Source organism: Amblyraja radiata, chromosome 26, assembly GCF_010909765.2.
Source record: "Amblyraja radiata isolate CabotCenter1 chromosome 26, sAmbRad1.1.pri, whole genome shotgun sequence".
Classification (NCBI taxonomy): Eukaryota; Metazoa; Chordata; class Chondrichthyes; order Rajiformes; family Rajidae; genus Amblyraja; species Amblyraja radiata.
The window spans coordinates 16,353,486-16,375,688 of NC_045981.1; the positions used below are offsets into that span (position 1 = coordinate 16,353,486).

At 42.1% G+C, this 22,203-nt stretch overlaps 1 protein-coding gene across 3 annotated transcripts in view; it reads right to left on the reverse strand.

Annotated features, from left to right (window-relative positions):
• LOC116987958 (E3 ubiquitin-protein ligase rnf213-alpha-like) overlaps positions 1-22,203 on the reverse strand; it is a 138,398-nt gene that overhangs the window by 85,621 nt on the left and 30,574 nt on the right. For all 3 annotated transcript variants that reach the window (XM_033044311.1, XM_033044309.1, XM_033044310.1), the window contains 11 exons: positions 21,217-21,423; positions 18,596-18,821; positions 18,077-18,132; positions 16,053-16,215; positions 14,066-14,224; positions 12,587-12,685; positions 9,408-9,530; positions 8,543-8,717; positions 5,517-5,684; positions 3,732-3,890; positions 362-939 (listed from right to left, as the gene is read on the reverse strand). In XM_033044311.1, coding sequence (XP_032900202.1) covers positions 362-939; positions 3,732-3,890; positions 5,517-5,684; positions 8,543-8,717; positions 9,408-9,530; positions 12,587-12,685; positions 14,066-14,224; positions 16,053-16,215; positions 18,077-18,132; positions 18,596-18,821; positions 21,217-21,423 — 2,113 coding nt within the window. The remainder of the gene's footprint in view (positions 1-361; positions 940-3,731; positions 3,891-5,516; positions 5,685-8,542; positions 8,718-9,407; positions 9,531-12,586; positions 12,686-14,065; positions 14,225-16,052; positions 16,216-18,076; positions 18,133-18,595; positions 18,822-21,216; positions 21,424-22,203) is intronic.

A 22,203-nucleotide genomic window follows, 5' to 3' on the forward strand; every position in this document is an offset into this window, starting at 1 on the left:
GAGAGATAGATCTGCCTTGATTGAACGGGGGACTAGTCAATGGGCACAATGGCATAATTTTGCTCCTATTACTTATGACCTTATAATAGTAGACCAAGGAATTACAGATGCTGGAATATTGGTTGGAAGTACAGGAGTAACAACAGGCCAGATAGTGTCTCTGGAGGACATGGATACGTGTCATTTTGGGCTAGGATCCTTTTTCAGATTGAATAAGGGTCTCAATTTGAAATGACGCCTATCCAAGTCCACCAGAGATGCTGCCGGACGTCTTGGGTTACTCCAGACCTTTGAGTCCACCATTAATAGTTCCATGTACTGATAAACGCACAACCACAACATTTATAACCCCTATACTTACTAGTTTTGCCAAGTTTTGAATCTTTCTGAAGTCGCCCTGTAGCTCTAACTCTGTCACCATGTTCTGAATCATTCGTGCAGAGTCAGCAGCTAGGTGAAGCTTGTAATATTCTTTGATCTGCCGAAGCCTCTCCTGAGGTAAGCTGATTCCTTTCACCACTCTGAACATGATGGCGAGCTCTTTCTCTATCTCATCAGGATGCTCCCTCAAATCGTAAAACATCCGATCGACTTCCAGGAAGGTTATGGCACCACTTTCAACCTTCTCGCATAGGTTTGTGTAATCGGTGAAACAAAGGTCCCAGATACTGGAGCAGAGGTCGTTCAGAGTTTCTTCGTCATAGTTAGATGCCCTTGCGGCTTCCTCCCAGCAGTGAGAGACAACAATGCTGTCTGCCATTTCCTGCATTTTAAACGCCATAGCTTTGATGTCGCTGCTCACGTTAAAATATTTCACATCAGGAGCAGGCCGACTTTTAGTTTGTTCACCTGTCCAGCTTTCGATTCTGACAAGTTCATTCAACGGCCTGTTTTGAACATTGGCCTTATAACTTTCTTCCAGGATAGTTATATCAGTGACTGCAAAGCAAGCAAGCGGCGATATTTAATATCAAATATACACAGATTTAAAGATATTTAGATTTATTAAAATCAATGAAAGCGAGGTAATAATTAGTTTAAGTTTCAGTTCAGACACGAGAATTGTGAACTTTGGAAGTTACAATCAAATTAACCTCATAAAGACAGACACAAGTCTGCAGATGCTGGAATCTGTAGGAAAAAGCAAACTGCTGGAAGAACTCAGCGGATCAGGCAACACTGGTCACTGAAAGTTGGTGTGCAGGTATAGCAGGCAGTGAAGAAAGCTAATAGAATGTTGCCCTTCATAACAGAAGGATTTCAGTATCGGAGTAGAGAGGTTCTTCTGCAGTTGTATAGGGCTCTGGTAAGACCACATCTGGAGTATTGTGTACAGTTTTGGTCTCCTAATTTGAGGAAAGGCATCCTTGTGATTGAGGCAGTGCAGCGTAGGTTCACGAGGTTGATCCCTGGGATGGCAGGACTGTCATATGAGGAAAGATTGAAAAAACTAGGCTTGTATTCACTGGAGTTTAGAAGGATGAGGAGGAGATATTATAGAGACATATAAAATTATAAAAGGACTGAACAGGCTAGATGCATGAAAAATGTTCCCAATGTTGGGCGAGTCCAGAACCATGGGCCAGTCTTAGAATAAAGGGGAGGCCATTTAGGACTGAGGACTGAGAAAAAACGTTTTCGCCCAGAGAGTTGTGAAATTGTGGAATTCCCTGCCACAGAGGGCAATGGAGGCCAGATCACTGGATGGATTTAAGAGAGAGTTAGATAGAGCTCTCGGGGCTGGTAGGATTAAGGGATATGGGGAGAAGGCAGGCACGGGTTATTGATTGGAGACGATCAGCCATGATCACAATGAATGGCGGTGCTGGCTCCAAGGGCCGAATAGCCTCCTCCTGCACCTATTTTCTATGTTTCTATGTTCTATCTGTGGAGGCAAAGGGATGGTCGATGTTTCAGTTTGAGACCCTTTATTTATGCACAGCCATAACCTTAGTGTTTCTTAACAGTGGGGAAACACAGCCCTCACAAAAGGTATCACATTAATAAGACATTTCAACACAAAAGCTGAGTTAATATATTTAGGATATTTGCATTTCCATCCGATAGTTTCCAACATTTCTGGCATCTTTACAGACATTTTGTTTAAAAGCTTGTTGATTGCCAACACAATTAGAATCTGTGGAATTCAGTACAAAGTGAATTCATCTGCGGATTGGAATTCATTACAAAGTCTTGATTTGTTCAAGTTATGCATCTCAGGGCTGAGGCAGAAAATCTTCATGAACAAAATCTTATCCATTAAACCGTGAAGATAAAGTAGAATCCCTGTTGCTGAATCAATCACCATGCAGTTATTTCATTGATATTTCAAATATTATTATTTTGCATTGAGTTTAGACATACAGCATGGAAACAGGCTCTACGGCCTGTCGAGTCCACACCGATCACCGATCACATGTAGTTATATGTTATCCTTCTTTCGCATCCTACACACTCGGGGCAATTTGCAGGGAGGCCAATTAACCTAAACATCTGCACGTCGTTGGAAAGTGAGAGGAAACCGGAGCACCCACTGAAAACATACATGGTCACAGGGAGAACGTACAAACTCCGCTGCGACAGCACTCATAGTCAGGGTCGAACCAGGGTCTCTGGAACATTCTGGACTAAATTCATTTAACAGCTTCATTTTCATCTCACAGATCTTGATTTTTTTTTCCGTGCAGAACATGAGCCATAATTGGAAAAGTAGTTCTGTCTTGGAAAAACAATGTGTCTTTTGATTGGACCATGCGGCCAGGAACTTTACAATGACTGATGAATAACAAACGCACCACACAGATCAATAGTTCATGTGAGAAATGATTTCAACGAGTGAACCAAAAATCTGACAATTGTACACACACTTAACAAAGAATGATAGGGCTCAGATGGAGGCCATTAGAACTATTCCATAATACTAGTAAAGAATGTCTCAAAGGTCATAAAAGAGTGCAAGTATTTAAGGTCCATGCTGACCATTGGTTATGGTAAATTGTTAGACCTAGCTCATATATGCGCATTTCCATTATTAGTTCAAAACAACTTCTGCTTCTATCAGAGTTTGCAACATGCAAGAAGCTTTACAGGAAAGGGCAATGGAGATAACTTATTTTGATTTGCTGCCACCGTTCACTAATTGTGTCCACTGGTTCTGATCGTTTTAGGTTTGAAAAGTCTTCAGTTTGGAAGAGTTACACAATTATAAAACATTACGTAAAATAAATGATTTACAGATCTGCACAGTGGCGCGGCAGTAGAGCTGCTGCCTTACAGCACCAGAGACCCGGGTTCCATCCCAACTTTGGGTGCTTCTGTACGGAGGTTTATAGGTGAATTGGCTTTGGTAAAATTGCAAATGAGTGTGTAGGATAGAGATAGTGTGGGAGGTGATTGCTGGTTGGCATGGACTCCGTGGCCAAAGGGCTTATTTCCACGCTGTATCTCTAAAGTCTAAAATAATTCACGATACCCGATCTTTGAGATGCGTGCAGAATTTAAATCTGCTGGCGTTTGGAGGGGCATGTGCACAGATCCTTGGTTTATGAGGCAAATGTGTGTGTGCACATTTCCATACCTCCAGCCTCTGTGAATGATTATTGAGAGTGTTGTGTCATTGCTAAAACCTCCAACCCTACCTTGAACAAAGCCCTGCCTGGCCTTCCATGTCATTCGCTTACTTAATAACACATGCACCATCTTCAGAAAGGAAAGTTTAATGAATACCTTACCTGTAACGATTCCAACAATCTTATGAATCATTTTTAATAGAGTCCCAATGGCATTTTTCTCGTTCTGAAAGGCTTTAAGTTCTTCTTCTCTGGCTGACAACAGGGGTTCAATAAGAACCCGAAGGAAACTCCTTTCCTCATATAATGGATTTTTCTGGTCTGTAAATCAAGCGCACAGCATTAGTGTATCATTGCAGTATAATTCAGACTTGTTCCACAAAAGCCTTTTAGAAACTGGACATGAAGAAAGCAATGTGCAGGTGGGAGCCGATTTCCACCGAAGATAAAGACACAACATGCTGGAGTCGCTCAGCGGGACAGGCAGCATCTCTGGAGAAAAGGAATAGGTGACATTTCGGCTCGACACCCTCCTTCAGAAAGCAATGTAGTCAGCAGCCACACTGTTACATTGGTTCTGAAGACTGCAATGAATTTTGGCGAACAACAAAGTCAAAATAGACTACGTGTAGATTAACATTCACTGAATCAGGATTCCAAATTCTCAGCTGCCTGGTGCAGATTGGAAAATAATAGGTTGAAGCCATATCTCTGAGTTTTAACAACGCACAATAGGGGAGGATCTTCCCAGCCACCAACTATTGGGCAGACTGCGAGTTATTAATTATGCCTTTTTTTCTATTTTGATATTGACTGGTAACAATATTAGCAGCAGCTTTGTGATATCTGCCTGAGTCAGCTAAATAGTATGTAGGTATTAGAGTCTTACCACTCCAACAGGAACCTCGGGCATTTCTGTCAATCTATCAGCTAAGGTTGCTGCAGAAGTTATTCGGACATCTCATGCCCGTCCAATAACTACATGGTAGATAGTTAGTACGTTCTCCCCGTGACCTGTGTGGGTTTCCTCAGAGATCTTCGGTTTCCTCCCACACTCCTAAGATGTACAGGTTTGTAGGTTAATTGTCTTGGTATAAATGTAAAATTGTGCGAAGTGTGTGTTGGTTAGTGTAAGTGTGCGTGCATCGCCGGTTGGTGCGGAACTCAATGGGTCTCTAAATTAAGCTAAATTGCGGAACCTGAATGAAAAGAGCCAGTCGGCCACTTATTCTGTCCATGATATTTTCATCACATTCCATACACATGAGCGAGGCAAATACACAGATTGAAAGCTATTCACAACACTAACTGCTTATAATGTGGACTCGTTTTGTGGATTCAACTGAATGATAAGAGTAAAGCATGCAGTTTTTTGGAATATCCTTTCTTGAAAATGGTCATGATTACCACATCCCTGAGATCTCAAGGCATGCTGTTCTTCTCCTGGATCGGGGGAATAAGTTCATGTATTTGTGTCGGAAGTACTTTTCCACCATGCTCTGCTCTAGTGGTCATCTTGCTTTCCAACTAGTGGATTGCATTTCCAATCTCTTGCCAGGCTGGAGGTTGCGTTAAGATTGCGTTGTTCAGACCTAGCCCAACCAGGCCATCCATCCATCCACCCAGTCAAGCTCCACCTGACACTAATGTTGCAGAGCTAATGGATCAGGCAGCAGACTTGGTAGTCAGCTCAGGACTCACAGAAACATATCACTTTCAATCCCAAGGTACTACACCATAAGTTCATAAATTCTAGGAGCAGAATTAAGCCATTCAGCCCATCAAGTCTACTCTGCCATTCAATCATGGCTGATCTATCTTTCCCTCTCAACCCCATTCTCCTGCCTTCCCCCTGCAGCCGCTGACACCCGTACTGCATCATAATGATGATGGAAGGATAATAAGAACGGAAGAAGAAAGAAGAAAAAATGGATCTTTCTTACTCACGTGCTTGAAATAAACCCATGAATTCCTTTCTTTTCTGTAGGAGCTCCTGTAGATCACGAAACTTCACCGAGCCATTGCACAAGCATCCAGCCAACATGTGAAATCTCTTCTCAGCTTCTTTTATTAAACCTCTTGCTTCTTGCGAGACATTGAGCTTACTGCAGTCACCTGGGGATCATCATATTTATCAGATATATTCTGTATTAATGTATTCATAATAATAAATCTGTTGCTGCACAGTGGCGCAGTGCTAGAGTTGCTGCCTTCCTGCACCGAAGGCCCGGGTTCAATCCTGAATACGGTTGCTGTCTGTTCAGAGTTTGTACATTCTCCCCATGACTGAGTGGGTTTCCTCCCACACTCCAAAGATGTACAGGTTTATAGGTTAATTGGCTTCAATAAAAATTGTAAATTGTCCCTAATGTGCAGGAAAGTGCTAGTATACAGGGATCGCTGGTCTACGTGGACTCGGTGGGTCGAAGGGACTGCCTCCGCACTGTATCTCTAAACTAAACTAAATCTATTCATTTTTCAACAGAGTAGTGCTTCATATAGTTAGATTCCTTTGTACCATCCATCTCTATTGGAATCAGGACCCTGTTGGGGATTGGTTGCATTTTGTTGACGAGATCCTCACAGGTATTGGTACAGTGACAAAGTTGCGTCATTGTAGAATTCCCGAATACTTGGACAGCCCAAGAACCGTGGATGTATTATCAGTAAGGAGACACAAAAAACTGGAGTAACTCAGCGGGTGAGGCAGCATCTTTGGACAAAAGGAATAGGTGACGTTTCGGATCGAGACCCTTCTTCAGGCTGAGAGTCAGGGGAAAGGGAAATGAGAGATATAGACAGCACTTAGGACAAATGAATGGAAGATATGCAGAAAGCTTATCAGTAGGGACTATAAAGATTTCCATTGTTCCACGTTTTCCTTTCTCACGAGTGCCAGTCATGCGATTTCTCCGTTTAAGACTAATCGCATTTCTTCTGAGCATTGGCAGCAAGATAATATCCCTCTAGACAAAACTTCGAGGAATAACATAATATAAATGGAAAGCATGCATACTCAAGGGGACAGCACACCAAGATATATTCTCGGGCATTCTGCTGCAGACATTTTTTTCTATAAGTGCACTGTAACCACTAAGAATGATGTGACCATAAATGTTTATCTCCCAGAGCCTCCTATACGCACTATTATGAACAATTTGCACTGCTTGTTCTTCCAGTGACACATGTAGCACATTTCCTTTAGAGATTTGATTGGATTGGTGTAACTCAATAGGCCAGTTCCCTGCTCCACTCATTACATATCTCAGATATACAAATATGCTCACAATCTCCTAAATGTGGACAAGCAGACCCCCAAACTTTTTTTTCCCCCATTCACAATGTCAACATTTATGACCCATTCCTATCTTCTTTCAAAGTAGAGGATCAATTAAGAATCAACCACATTGGTGGACCTAGATTCGCATAAAGGCAAAGTCTGTTGAATGGTGAGTTTCCTTTCCTGAAGGAGACTATTGATTCAGATCGGTTCTTATGAGTCTTTTACCCACGGTAGAAGGAACTCGAGGGGCAACTTTTTGACTCAGAGGATAGACATAGAAACATAGAAAATAGGTGCAGGAGTAGGCCATTCGGCCCGTCGAGCCGGCACCGCCATTCGATATGATCATGGCTGATCATCCAACTCAGTATCCTGTACCTGCCTTCTCTCCATACCCCCTGATCCCTTTAGCCACAAGGGCCACATCTAACTCCCTCTTAAATATATCCTAAGAACTGGCCTCAACTACCTTCTGTGGCAGAGAATTCCACAGATTCACCACTCTCTGTGAAGGTGGTGGGTGCATGGAATGGTGGGTGGGTGCATGGAACAAGCTGCCAGAAGAGGTAGTTGAGGCAGGTACTATAACAGCATTTTCAAAGATGCTTAGACGGGTATATGGATAGGAAAGGTTTAGCAGAAAATGGACCAAACACCGGCAAATGAGACTACCTCAGATGGGGTATCTTGATCGGCATGAACAAGTAGGCCCGTGGGGCTTATTTCCATGTTTGATTAATCTATGACAGCTAGATAGTTTCACGGTTACCATTACTGAGAAAGACTAGTTTCTTATTAAACATCCCAGATTTATTTAGTTACTTGAATTTAAATTCCAAAGCCGCCCTGATGTGATTTGAATTTACGTTTCTTGGTCAATGGTCTAAAATTCTGGTTGTTTGTTTAGCAATCTCACCTGCCCTCATCCTCTAATCCCCCGCCCTAATCTTAGGCATTCGGTCATGCATGTTTCTACTCTTTCAGAGACTTATTCTCTCTGCCTATTGGATTAACCAGGATACCTCCGAATGCAATAACTGCCATAAAAAGGAGTAAACTAGTATAGGGATGAAACTGCATCAGTGTAATGATTAGTGTGGATGTCAAGGATTATAGGGAGAAGGCAGGAGAATGGTGTTAGGAGGGAGAGAAAGATCAGACATGATTGAATGGCGGAGTAGACGTGATGTGCCAAATAGCCTAATTCTGCTCCTATCATTTATGCATCTGGTATTTTAGTGCTGATACCAGAAGCATTAACCATGAAAGATCATAAGACATAGGAGCAGAATTAGGCCAGTCAGCCCATCAAGTCTGCTCTGCCATTCGATCATGTCTGATCTATGTTCCCCCCAGAATACTGGTCTAAAGCAGGTTAATGGATTAAGCAGGGATATGCATCACAGTTCGTATGGGTGGACCATAGAGATTGTTTCCTTCGTTATACATCTCTATAATCTAAAAGGTACCAGGGAACCTCTAAGAACAGCGCTGTATTGCCCATTCCTGCTTCTGCTTCCCTTCCCTCTTATGTTTATTTTAAAAACCAGCTGAACGCAGAAGCATTGTAAATTACCTCAGTTAAGCAAAGTAATAAAATTATCATTAGTCAATGAACCCTTACCAGATATAAATAAATTCATGCTTTCATATCAGCTCAATGTTAAACAAAATTAAACAAATACTTTACCTTGTAGAAGACAATAATGAATGGCACTGTCTGAACTCAGTACACAGCTAATATCATCCGTTCTCTGCTCAGGGTTTCTTTGCCAGGATTTTTCAATCAGTTTTGACAAAATCGCAGGAGACTTTTGGTTTTTGCATGCATCTAACTTTGCTAGTAGTTCAGCCTCCATTTTACTCTAAGGGTTTTTCAGAAAATAAGATCCATTTATATTGCATTCTTGGATATAACAAATACTATTAGTCCACAAGCATAATTTCCACAAAAACAATCTTGACATTAAGAATGAGTGCATAAAATGATGACCCTGTCCAATAAATTTCAATCCATTACTGCATCAATCCGATCCTTCATTGTCAGACTTGATTCTTCCAATTACAACTGTTGCATTTCTGCATTTGTGAACAAGCTCTACAACATTTCTTGTTCCAATGACGAGCGAGAGTAATGATGATGTTGGGGGTGATAGGATAGTGTTATTGTAAAAGCAAGAATCAGGGTTAGAGCTCCTTGCATGATAGTTTCTCACTGAGTGTGTAAGATTGTAGAGAATTTAATTTTTTACAGAGCTATGTTCACCCACAATGTAAGGTCGTTCCTTCTTCTATCTGCTCCCATCCGGCAGAAGGTACAGAAGCCTGAACGTGTCCACCACCAGACTAAGGAACAGCTTCTTGCCCTCTGTTATCAGGCTTCTGAACGGTCATTCCATAAGCTGGGGTACTGTCCGATTTGTTTCTTCCCTATTGCAAACATTGGACTTTGTCTATGGTACTAAAGCGCTAAAATGCTGAGAACTATATTCTGCAATCTGTATCTTCCCCTTTGCTCTCATTAGAATAAAATTATTTTTGATATCTCCTCTTACCTCGCAAACGGCATCCACACTTGTAAGTGCACAGGTCTCAAAACAGTCCAATAGAATGTGATTCAAGGTGGTCAAAGATTCCTTTTCATTCCAATAGATCAATATCTGGTCAAAAGGGTTCTCCTATTAATGCAGAAGAAAAATATTAATAAAAATGACATGCACATGTATAAAATATCTGTATCCTAATTATTAAGCCGTTGAGATGTCACTAGTTACTCAGGAGAGGTCATTATTATATACCTACATGCATCATAGAATCATAAGTTATGGGAGTAGAATTAGGCCATTCGGCCCATCAAGTCTACTTCGCTATTCAATCATGGCTTATCTATCTCTCCCGCCTAACCGCGTTCTCCTGCCTTCTCCCCAAAACCTCAGACACCCGTACTAATCAAAGTCCAAAATGCGTACTAATCATAAACTACATCTTTAAGAGAGTGCATGATTTTATGTGACAAAGTGTATTTATTTGTCTACCATGTGGATCCTCAGCACTTCATGAGTCGACTCCATACTGAGTAGTTATCTGACTGTTTTAAGGAATAAGTTATAATGTACCAGTCTATGCAACAGAAAATTGTTCAGTTCCATACCAAATACTTGTGCACACACCTATTCTCTGGCAACTGGAGGGTCGGGCACCTCCTTCTTGACCGAGAATTGCTTACCATGGACAGTCGACGAAGGACCTACCGGCTGGACTGGTAGACGCTGCCCGCACACCGCGGACTCCGAACTCTGGCCCGAGCCACCGGCATTGACCAAGAACGATGAGGGACGTGGAACGTGTCTAGAGGCCGGTGTCACAAGGATCAAAGAGGGACCCAGCGTGGGGGGGGGGGTGCGCCGAGAACAAGAGGTTACGTGGTGGCGGGGTGAAGGGGACGAAGAAGGGACCAACAATATCTAAGGGAACTTTGTAAATTTGTCTGCGCCCTGTAGCGACTCTTTTGTGTACTGTGTATGCAAAAAAACAAAATAATTTCACTGTACCTTCATGGTACATGTGACAATAAAGTATCCAGAATATCTATCTATCTATCTAATCTGGACAAAATTACAAGAGCACACTTCGAAATAGCGTATTTCGAAATCCACCGCGAAAATGTGGTGGCTGATATCAACTTCATCTGGACTTCCGCAGCCGGACGTCCGTTCATTGGGTCAAATTTGCCACCTGCGGTCGGGGTACTGGAACAGCAGCCTGGCCGGAGCCTGTAGATCTGTTCCCATAACCGACTTTGTGGGCCGGTCTCTCATCTCCCCCGTAGGTCTAGGCAAACCGGCCCGGTACCGTTCCACTCCCCTCGGAGGCCGTGACCTCTATTGGACCAGCAAAACGGATAATCTGGCAAGGCTCTGATACTAGGTATGTTGCAAAACCTACCTTCAGCAGGGCTGCAGGTCTGTCGCTGCCCGTGTGCGCTATTTTGGCGCCTTTGAGAGGGGGCGGGTTTAAAACGCGATTTTCTCTCGGCTATTCAAATCGAGGTTGTTCAGCCTACTTAGTTGCTGACGAAAAATCGCTGCGAGGTTCGTTCGCTGCGGCTATTTTTAAACTTAATTGGTTCATTTAATTGTTATAGTAGGTTAAAATCATCCTCTAAACCCGCGACCGCCGACAACGGGACGGATCTCATACAGGGGAAAACGGAAGGTAGGTTGTTTATTTTTACATTAATAAGTGGTTCTTAAGATCCCTTTATACAAAATTTTATGTTGCGAGTAGCTAATTTGGGGGCCCATTAAAATCCCGCAGTATTTTCTGGGCATATGGGGTACAAATCCACCGCAATGGGAACGTTCCAAACCAGCGCCTTCCACAGAGTTCCACAGGATCCCACTCGAAAGCTGATTTAAATGGCCATTAATTTACAGCAATTGAACACTAAATCCCTTCCATTTGGCCTATAAATTAATGTAAATGTGATTTAAAAATCATGTTTTATTGTGAATTCTTTGTGAATGTTATTTGGACACTTAGGCTATTCTTAAGAAATGGATATATGTTTAGATCTAGTAATTGAAGTTTGGAATTAGCTACAATTGGGTAACTAACTAATTATATGCTTTAATTTCAGGTCATCCAAGTAAGATTGTTTAATATTTGTTTCAGAATGCTTCAATCTATAATAACTGAAAATTTATTTCAGTTCTCTTAATTTTTAATAAAGTTATGGCCATTTCACTGTCCTCGATCACAGCTTTTGTGTTAAGTCAATGGAAAATCAATTTGCTAACAAGATGCTAATTTCCGAGTATGAAAATGACCATAACTTTTTTAATACTGAAGATATGAAAGTGAATTAGGTGTCAAATTAAACTTATTTTTGTGCTTTATCTGATGGGATAAATTGCAGACTTGATTTTTTAAATCTCAAAATGTTGTAACATTGCTACTGTGTGCCAGAAAATAGATGGTGTATCTGTGGTTCCAATATTTAAATTCAATTAAGAAGACAGCAACAGAACATAATGCATACATCACAGTGTTTTGCCAAGTGGATACCATATTCCGTTTTAGTTCATAGATTTTAAATCAGAGTTGTGATCAATTCATTCAGAGGTAACATATTCCTGGCCTAAACTACTAATGTCCAGTATAAATCAGAGAATGCTGTAATTACTAAGCAGGCTAGCATCATCTACATCAAGAGAAGTAGAGTTTAGATTTCAGGTCAATGGATTTTTTTAAATCAGAACTATTCATTTCTGGGTCAGTTGTTATAAATGAGCAGGTTTTAATATGTGGGCAGCACAGTGACACAGCTGATAAAGCTGCAGGGTTCAATCCTGTCTTCAGGTGCTGTCAGTGTGGACTTTGCACGTTCTCCCAGCGACTGTGTGGGTGTCCTCCAGGTGCTCCGGTTTCCTCCCACATCCCAAAGACGTGTGGATTAGTGGATTAATTAACCACTGCAAATTGCCCCTTGCATGTAGGGAATGGATGAGAAGGTGGAATAACATAGAACCGGTGTGGACAGGTGGTCGAAGGACTTGGTGAGTCGAAGGGCCTGGTGGGTCGAAGGGCCTGGTGGGTCGAAGGGCCTGGTGGGTCGAAGGGCCTGGTGGGCCGAAGGGCCTGTTTCCGTGTTGTATCATTAAACTATAACATCTGTAAATTTACAACAAAAATTCTACCAAAAATACCCAGAAGAAATTATTTTGTAAAATACCTCCTGTATTCTTTTCATAAGGTCTATTCTTGTCATCTTCCTCCACATTATGGCCCAGTCTTCAACTCCATACTCTAAGGTGAAGTGGCAATTCCATACCTACAAAGTAGATAGTACATAGATAGATTGTGTATAAAATGTGAAACAATATTCTTCAAAAAACATATTAGCACATTGGATTTCTTGGGAATTAATTCTAGGTTTACTTCCATAACTGTGGACATACTCTCAGATGGTCATCGGGTTGAAGGACTTCCAGTATTCATCACAGGTTAGCAGCCGAGGGAACTGGCACCCCATACAAACATACGGTGGTGTAATTAACCCTGCGGCTTTACCTCTGCCCATGGACTCGACAATGAGCAAACACTGGCTTCACTCCATGTACGGGTTATAAATGTGATAAATATCATTAAGGACTTGCTTCTCAGGCACCGAGGTCACACAGAGATGACAGCAGTGACATCAGTGTACTGCTCTCCATCTTCCGCACTTCAGTGTCAATATTTTGGGTGGCACAGTGGCGCAGCGGTGGAGTTGCTGCCTCACAGTGCCAGAGGCAAGGGTCCGATCCTGACTATGGATGCGGTCTGCACAGAGTTTGTACCTTCTCCCTGTGACCCGCGTGGGTCTTTTCCTGGTGCTTCGATTTCCCCCTGCACTCCAAAGATGTACAGCTTTGTGGGTTAATTGGCTTTGGTAAAAAACTGTAAATTGTCCCTCGTGTGTGCAGGATAGTGCTAGTGTAGGGGGTGATCTCTGGTCAGCGTGGACTCAATGGGCCTAAGGGGCAGTTTCCATGTTGTACTTCTAAAGTAAAGTATTGTAAATAAATAAACTATTTCCCCCCCCCCCCCCATTCCCTCCATCCCAAAGCTGCTCCAGAGGCAATGCTTGACAATTAAACTATAATGGCTTGGCCAGAATTTGATGAGGAAAGGTAAATGGACTGAATGTGGAAATCATTCCAGGGAATACAGTTCAAATAGTGATGTGATGCAAATTTACATTCTATCCCACAAAGCCAATGTCTAGAAAGACAACTAAGACCAGAAGGGTGGAATTCTCTACTCCGCAGGGCTGTGGAGTTTGTGTACATCACCAAACACCACCCAAACACCCACTCCAAAAAAAATCCTGTTCAACAAATGTCATGGCATCAGGGAGGATTATAGTTCTTCTGTTAATGCATTCTTATCAACAAGAACATTCAAACCCTTCATTGCACTGGTTAGTCTACAAAACATTTGTTGAGAGATAGAGAGATATCCAGTCCTTGTTATAGAAGGAAATGCTTTTGAGGCTGAAATCACTGCATTTCATCATGAGATTAATCTCTGTACTCAAGGAAGGAATAGGGCTATGGAATGCATGGAAGCAGGAGGATTTGTTTTTGAATGGTTCGTGTTAGTGCTGGTGGAGGCAGCGTGTGCCGATAGTCTTCCTGCTTCATTGCAATGGAAAGAGCACCACGTGTACCTCTAGTTCATTCTTGTCGATGGATTTTGTTGGGGAAAGTAAGGGTTTCTTCAATGCTAGCGTTCGCCAAGAACGGAGGCAACCTTGAGCACTCTCAATTACTGACTTTAAATCGACATGCACATTCTTTTCTTCAGGAGGTGACTCGCTCTGCGATTCCTGGAAAGAAAGGATTTGTTCAGCACAAGTCAATGCAGATACCAAGAGTGAGACATATATAACAGTTTAAACGGCACGGTCGGACAATTATCAAACAGCACCAGAGCCACTTAAAACCAATGGATAAAGTATAAATCAACCAAAGTTATTGGTGATTGTTTTAATATTTAACAATCATGTAAAGTGGATGACATTAAATTGGCCCCGACTGCGATTGATCCGGGGGACATTCCATGGACTTCCATAGGGTAGGAGAGAGAATGACTGGCCAATGAGCACTTTTTATTTTACAGCTACACCTAATTTTCACTACGATATTATATTTCTAGCCATAGAATTTATGTGTTCTTGCTGTGTACTGTACTTGTTAAATTCAGGATGGGGCCCCAATATTTCTGTCGCTTGCTAGCCATCTTTGCAGAAGAAACCCCCCATCCCCAACCCCCCCCCCCCCCCGGTAAGAACAGATGGGAAAATAACTGCACTTTGGGTTTTCAATGGAATCGCCTTCTCCTAATACTAGATGGATTTTCTATCATTCTTGGATGAGGCATGAAGTCATCAGTAGGTGATTGACGCTGAATCAGCTAAGGTTGTGAAATGCAGCCTGATAATTATTACCCCCAGTAGGTAGAGGGAAACAAAACAGCATGCGGAGCCCGCTGACATAATGCAGGTCCAAACCCACAAAATGAGGAAGAAAAATCTATTTGATAAGTGCAGTTTGGCCCTCGGCACATAAAACCAATACTTGTGTTTGTGGATACCAGAGTATCCAGAACCAGGCATGAGAGTATATCCAAAATATATTCCAGTCGCCAGGCCATATGAGCTGGGATTCACTTTGTTCACTCAGAAGGATCAAACATTATGTAATGTTGAAAGCAGATCTATTTAGTTTGGTTAGAGATTTTAGTTTAGAGATACAGCGTGGAAACAGGCCCTTCGGCCCACCGAGTCCACGCCGACCAGCAATCACCCCGTACACTAGCACTATCCTACACACTAGGGACAATTTACAATTTTACCGAGGCCAATGAACCTACACGTCTTTGGAATGTGGGAGGAAACTGGAGCATCCGGAGAAAATCCATGCGGCCACGGGGAGAAGGTACAAGCTCCGTACAGACATCACCTGAGGTCAAGATCAGATTCAGGTCTCTGGAGCAGCAAGGCAGAAACGTTGTTCAATATATTCGACGACCACCTTTAATGCTTTGTCTCAAAGCTTAGATGATGCATAAAGACTCACTCAAAATCATCATGACACAAACTGAAGCTGACTTCAGTGTTAACATACAAGTGGTGCTCAGCTGTTCATAAACTGAACATAGTGTCATTCCAATTAGATTTAAGATTAGATTTAAGATGATCTGCATTTTCAGGAATAGGATTAAATGTAATTTGCTGCTTGACTTTGACTGAAGGCTATGTCAATCTTAATTTGCCCTCCCAACCGGCAACAAAGAATGTTTGAGATACTTTTCATTAATTTCAAATGACTTGGAAAATGGCGCCAAGCATGGTGCTTTCTTGCATGTGGGCTGATATCAGTAGACTATTGTGCAGGAAGGAACTGCAGATGCTGGTTTAAACTGAAGATAGACACAAAAATCTTGAGTAACTCAGCAGATCACGCAGCATCTCGGGAGAAAAGGAACAGTTGACGCTTCAGGTCGAGACCCTCCTTCAACCTCAGTAGACTATTTCCATACAACTGCTAATCGGGGTTGTATGGAGGTACTTTACTGGAATGTAAATAAGAATTTCACTCTGCACTTTGCACATGTGACAATAAAGCACAATTGAACTATTGAACCAAACTTACTTCTGCTAACAGCATCTTTAGCTTCTCAGCAACTTTCAATACCAGTTGAAATGAAAGCGCGGGAACTTCATACAATAGTGCGCCCCTCGTCAGCTGGCAGATTTTGAGATGCATCTTATTACTCCAATTCAACTCATTTTCCTTCAAGCCAGAGACATCTCTTCTGCAAAATAAAAATGCAATTGGGTTTAATTCTAGCCTTAGGCAAACCATCCAGAGTGATATAAATTGCTGGGTTTTTCCATCATTGCCTGAGAATAATCAGGCTTAACTGGCTAGTTGTGAGTAAGTGTAGGAAGGAACTGCAGATGCTGGTTTACACCAAAGATAGACAAAGTCTATCTAGAGTAACTCAGCGGGACATGCAGCATCTCTGGAGAAAAGGGATAGGTGATATTTCGGGTCAGAACCCTTATTCAGACAGAAAATATATGGTCATTTTGACCATTTATTTTCAGTCTACATATACTTATTTATGCTATCAATTATTTAACTGCACTCTCCACTGACTTGTAAAGACCTCAATTAAGGCTGAATCTGTTTCAGTTTACATTCTTCCGCTCAGTAAGGCAAGACACTATCAACATACTCTTCTTTCAAGCACCTTTATCAAGTACAGATCCTATTGTAATATCTGCCCAAGGTCCTCCAAGTTCTTCGTACAGGCTTACAACATCCTCTAATCTAACCAAGAATCGTCCCCCCTCCACTCTCACACTCTTTTTCTCCTGCCTCTCTTCCTTGTGCTCCACCTGGATGCATACCTATTTCTCCCTGTCCCCTTTTCCCCATTTCCTTTCCTCCTAAATTCCTTCCTCTGGCTTCACATTTCACGCTTCTTCCATCCTTATCTCACTTTTTGTCTTTTCATCTCTCGCCTTTGTCCATCTGCCAAATGAAAACATCCTTCACCCTTATCCACGTATCACTTGCCAGACTTTGTCCCATCCCCACCTCTCTTCCAGCTTTCTCCCCCATCCCGAACCAGAATCAGTCTGAAGAAGGGTCCTGACCTAAAACATCACCTATCCATGTTCTCATGCTTCGTGACCCGCTGAATTAATCGACCACTTTATATCCCTTTTTGTGAAACAGCATCCACAGTTCCTTGTATCTACATTTCCCATTCTATGGATGTTTTGTACAGCAAAGCTTGGATAAGTCACAACTTTCTTCACCCAACTAATCAATGCATTAACCAATGAAACATCCCAGCCACCCAAACCATCCCATCCCCAGGTACTTTCCCCTGCAATCGCAGGAGATGCAACACCTGTCCCTACACCTCACGCCTCGACTCTGTCCAAGGACCCTGACAGTCTTTTCAGGTGAGGCAGATGTTCACTTGCATCTCCTCCAACCTCATCTGCTGTTACCTCTGTTCCAGGTGTCGACTCCTGTATATCGGCGAGACCAAGCGCAGACCAACCAGACCTGATCTCCTGGTTGCAAAATACTTTAACTCCCCCCTCCCATTTCCACACTGACCTTTCTGGCCTGGGCCTCCTCCATTGTCAGAGTGATGCCCAGAGCAAATTGGAGGAACAGCACCTCATGTTTCACTTGGGCAGCTCACACCACAGCGGTATGAAGATTGACTCCTCTAACTTCAAGTAACCCTTGCTTTCCCCCTCTCTCCATCCCCTCCCCCTTCCCAGTTCTCCAACCAATCTTACTGTCTCCAACTACATTTTATCTGTTTGCTTTGTTGTTACCTTCTCCCAATTAACAATGATTTATTCTACATTTTCCTTGAGATCCATTCCCTTTGTACTGTTTTCACACCGTACACTTCCTTATCTATACACTTCCTTATCTATGTACCTCTCACCCCGACATCATTTTGAAGAAGGGTCTCAACCTGAAACGTCACCCAAACCTTCTCTCCAGAGTTGCTGCCTGTCCTGCTTGCGTCTATAACCAATGCATTTGATTGCTGCGATGCCCTTCATTGTTGAGACAGTAACTCCAGACTACACAAAAGCATTTGCCTCCTTCAACAGTAAACTAATATTAAAGTGTACCTCTGCGTTTCCTGGATTACCATTTCTTTGATATAACTGATGTTTTTCCCAAATGCCTGTGGAATAAAATAATCCTTAATATCATCGATTTTAACATTAAATAAATTTAAAAAATCAATTAACCTCATTCTTCATATGCCTTATCACATTTTAACATATTCAATCATCAATTATAAACAACCCATTCAAATACATGCTTCTACATATATTTTGAAATTCAAAAACTACTCAGAAAGAACTTGGTCAATTATTGTATTTTCACACAGTGATTCACGACATTAGCAATTTAAATTCTTAAAAGACTAAATGGAGCTATTATAAAATCATGAGGAGAAAATAATTGTAATAGATCCAAGAGAATGTTGCTGTAACATAATTGGGGAAATAATCATTGGGCAGCCTTCCAAAGCAAATTAATAAAGTCATTGGCTTTATAATTGTCATTATCCTGCCCATCTTGGTAATGATAATATGGTTCATAAAACAACAAAATCAATGATAAAAGCAATTAAGACACACCTCAATGTCTTCACGATCTACTGATCTGTCATGAGCATTTTCCGGCTTCAGTTCACATTCTTTTAAACGATTCATGAGTTGTTCTGAAACATATTTCAGCGATACTCCCATATGCTTTGCATATTCTGGAATATCCGCAGTTGTAATGAAAGAAAACCAACTCAGGACCAGTGTAGAGTCTGTCTCTGTCAGATGTTTGTTTTGAAACATAAGATTCATCACTTTTCTAAAATAAGACAAAAAAAAAAGTTTGCTGAGAATTGTAGATGTAGCCCAGTCCATCTCGTTGACCAGACTTCCCACCACTGACTCCAGATGCTGAGAACTATATTCTGCACTCTGTATCTCCTCCTTTGCTCTATCTATGGTAATTATGTTTGAACTGATTATATATATGTATGGTATAGAGTGGTACAGTGTGGAAACAGGCCCTTTGGCCCAACTTGCCGAGAGCGGCCAACATGTCCCAGTTACACTAGTCCCACCTGCCTGGGCTTGGTCCATATCCCTCCAAACCTGTCCCATCCATGTACCTGTCCAACTGTTTCTTAAACTTTGGGATAGTCCCAGCCTCAACTACCTCCTCTGGCAGCTTGTTCCATTCAACCACCACCCTTTGTGTGAAAAAGTGACCCACAGATTCCTATTAAATCTTTTCCTCTTCACCTTGAACCTATGTCCTCTGGTCTTCAATTCCCCTACTCTGGGCAAGAGATTATGTGCATCTACCCGATCTATTCCTCTCATGATTTTATACACCTCAATAAGATCACTCCTCATCCTCCTGCGCTCCAAGGAATAGTGATCCAGCCTACTTAACCTCTCCCTATAGCTCAGCTCCTCTTGTCCTGGCAAGATCCTCGTAAATCTTCTCTGAATCCTTTCAAACTTGACAATATCTTTCCTATAACATGGAGCCCAGAACTGAACACAATACTCTAAATACAGCCTCACCAACGTCGTATAGAACTACAACATGACCTCCCAACTTCTATACTCAATATTCTGACTGATGAAGGCCAATGGGCTAAAAGCCTTGACCACCTTACCTACCTGCGTCTCAACCTTCAAGGAACCATGCACCTGCAGTCCTAGCTCCCTCTGCTCTACAACACTCCCCAGAGGCCTACGTCACTGTGTAGGTCCTGCCCTAGTTAGACGTCCCAAAATGCAACACCTCACATTTTTCTGTATATCTGATCTGTTTGGATAGCATGCAAAACTAAGATTTTCACTGCACCTTGGTGCATGTAACAATAATATAATAAACCTAAAAGTAAAAAAAAAAAACACAAAAATTGTTTGATGGTTAAAGGTTGGAGTGAAATCAATGCTCTGACCAATTCGGGTTCATTTTCTTCACCTGCCTCAATTATTGGACTGAAACGTAACAGCGTGGCCTCCCACCCCAGAACAGCCTATTCCCATAACTGCTGCTTAGTTGCTGCAGAAGGTTCGATACCCCTGATCCACAACGTCTAGGACTTCAATGCTGTGGTCTCATCGAAGAAACTCTGCTCCCATCAAGTGTAGTTTAGGGTAGTTAAGTTTAGTTTATTGTCACATGTACAGAGGTACAGTGAAAAGCTTTTTCTTGCGTGCTCTCCAGTCAGCAGAAAGACTGTACATGATTACAATCGAGCCATAGTGTATCGACACATGATAAAGGAATAACGCTTAGCGCAGGATAAAACTCAGCAAAGTCCAGTCAAGGGTCACCAGAGAGGTAGATAGTAATAGTTCAGCTCTGCTCTCTGGTTGTGGTAGGGTGATTCAGTTGCCTGATAACAGCTGGGCAGAAACCAAAGATACTAGATCTTTGGAAGAAACTGTCCCTGTATCTGGAGATGTGCGTTTTCACACTTCACGTAGGAAAGTTTGGATGACCTGCAAAGGCTCACCTCCTGCCCCCATCCCCAAACCCCCAACACAATTCCATGCAAGGAACTTTCCATTGGAAAATGGTTCCCAAAAGGAATTTTTTTTAAGTCTCTGAGGTACTTAGAGCTACTGGCAGAGTAGACAATTGTTTAATAATCAATACAAATCTATTAAATCCTCATAGAAATGTAACCCAGCATAGGAAGCCGAAAAAACACCTTCACATTGCAATTAGTTTAGAGATACAGGGCGGAGAAAGGCCCTTCGGCCCACCGAGTCTGTGCTGACCAGCGATCACCCCGTACACGAGCACTATCCTGCACAATGGAGACAATTTTCAATCTGTGCCGCCCGATGTCAAAGAGCTGGCATCAAAGTTTGGTTTGTGGTTGCAAAAAACCTTAGGATTCTTCACTAAGTCTTTTCACTGTACCTCGGTGCGCGTGACAATAATAAACAAAACTAAACTAAGTGAAAGAAACTGCATAAGGCTAAAGCACAATAAATGCCCTGGAAGCCCACCTATCCAACCACATAACAGCAACATTACACTGTGTTCAGTTGCTCTGCAAATACCCACCCCTCAATCATTTGTGGAGTATTTTGTACCTCCAATATACAGATATTTAAATGGACTGACTTTAAACTGAAGAATGTAAAATAACAAGCCAATAAGATTTAATTCTCTGAGGTACTTACATTTATCCAAAGCATTTAAAAGAAAAGCCTATACATTTTACCTTCTTTTATCAGGATGTTTTTTTACGTTGTCTCGAAAGGTTTTACTGGAAACACTATGTAGTGGCTCTAGACCGCTGGAGCTGGCTTCACGGTTCATTGAATGTGCTGGTCGATTTTGCTCCACACACCAGTGAAGAAAAGGTACAACTAGCACAAACTCCATTACCTCTTTCTGAATGCACATATTGATCAGTCCCAGGCAGATACTGGAGAAAATTACAAATAAAATAGTATTCAGACTGTGTCAAATATAACGAAGAAACAACCAGAAATATTCAAGATCAACAAGATTCAATTTAAATCTCTATCGCATTCAGTTTGCTATAAAACTTTGTTACTTTTACTGAACAGTTCAGCGCAGCGGTAGAGCTACTGCCTTAAAGTGTCAGAGACATGGGTTTGATCCTGACTACGGGTGCTGTTGTACGGAGTTTGTACGTTCTCCCCGTGACCTGCGCGGGATTTCTCAGAGATCTTCGGTTTCTCCCACACTCCAAAGACGTACATGTTTGTAGGTTAATTGGATTGGTATAAATGTAAATTGTCTCTAGTGTGTGTGTGTGTGTGTAGGATAGTGCTGGTGGGTCCGGATCACTGGTCGGTGCAGACTCGGTGGGCCGAAGGGCCTGTTTCAGCGCTGTATCTCGAAACTAAACTAAATTCGGTATGAACATGAAAACTTAGCAGGCGCCCGTGTCAGGCAATTCCGATTATAGGGTCATTGATTTAGTTTAGTTTAGAGCTACAGCAAGGAAAGAGGCTCTTCAGCCTACCAAGTCAATGCCAACATTAGTTCTATGTTATCCCACTTTCCCATTCGTTCCTGACGCACTAGGGGCAATTTTACAGAGGCCAATTAACTACAAACACGCACGTCTTTGGGATATGGGAGGAAACCAGAGCACCTGGAGGAAACTCACACGGTCACACGGAGAATATGCAAACTCCATGCAGGCAGCATTCAAGGTCAGGAATGAACCTGGGTC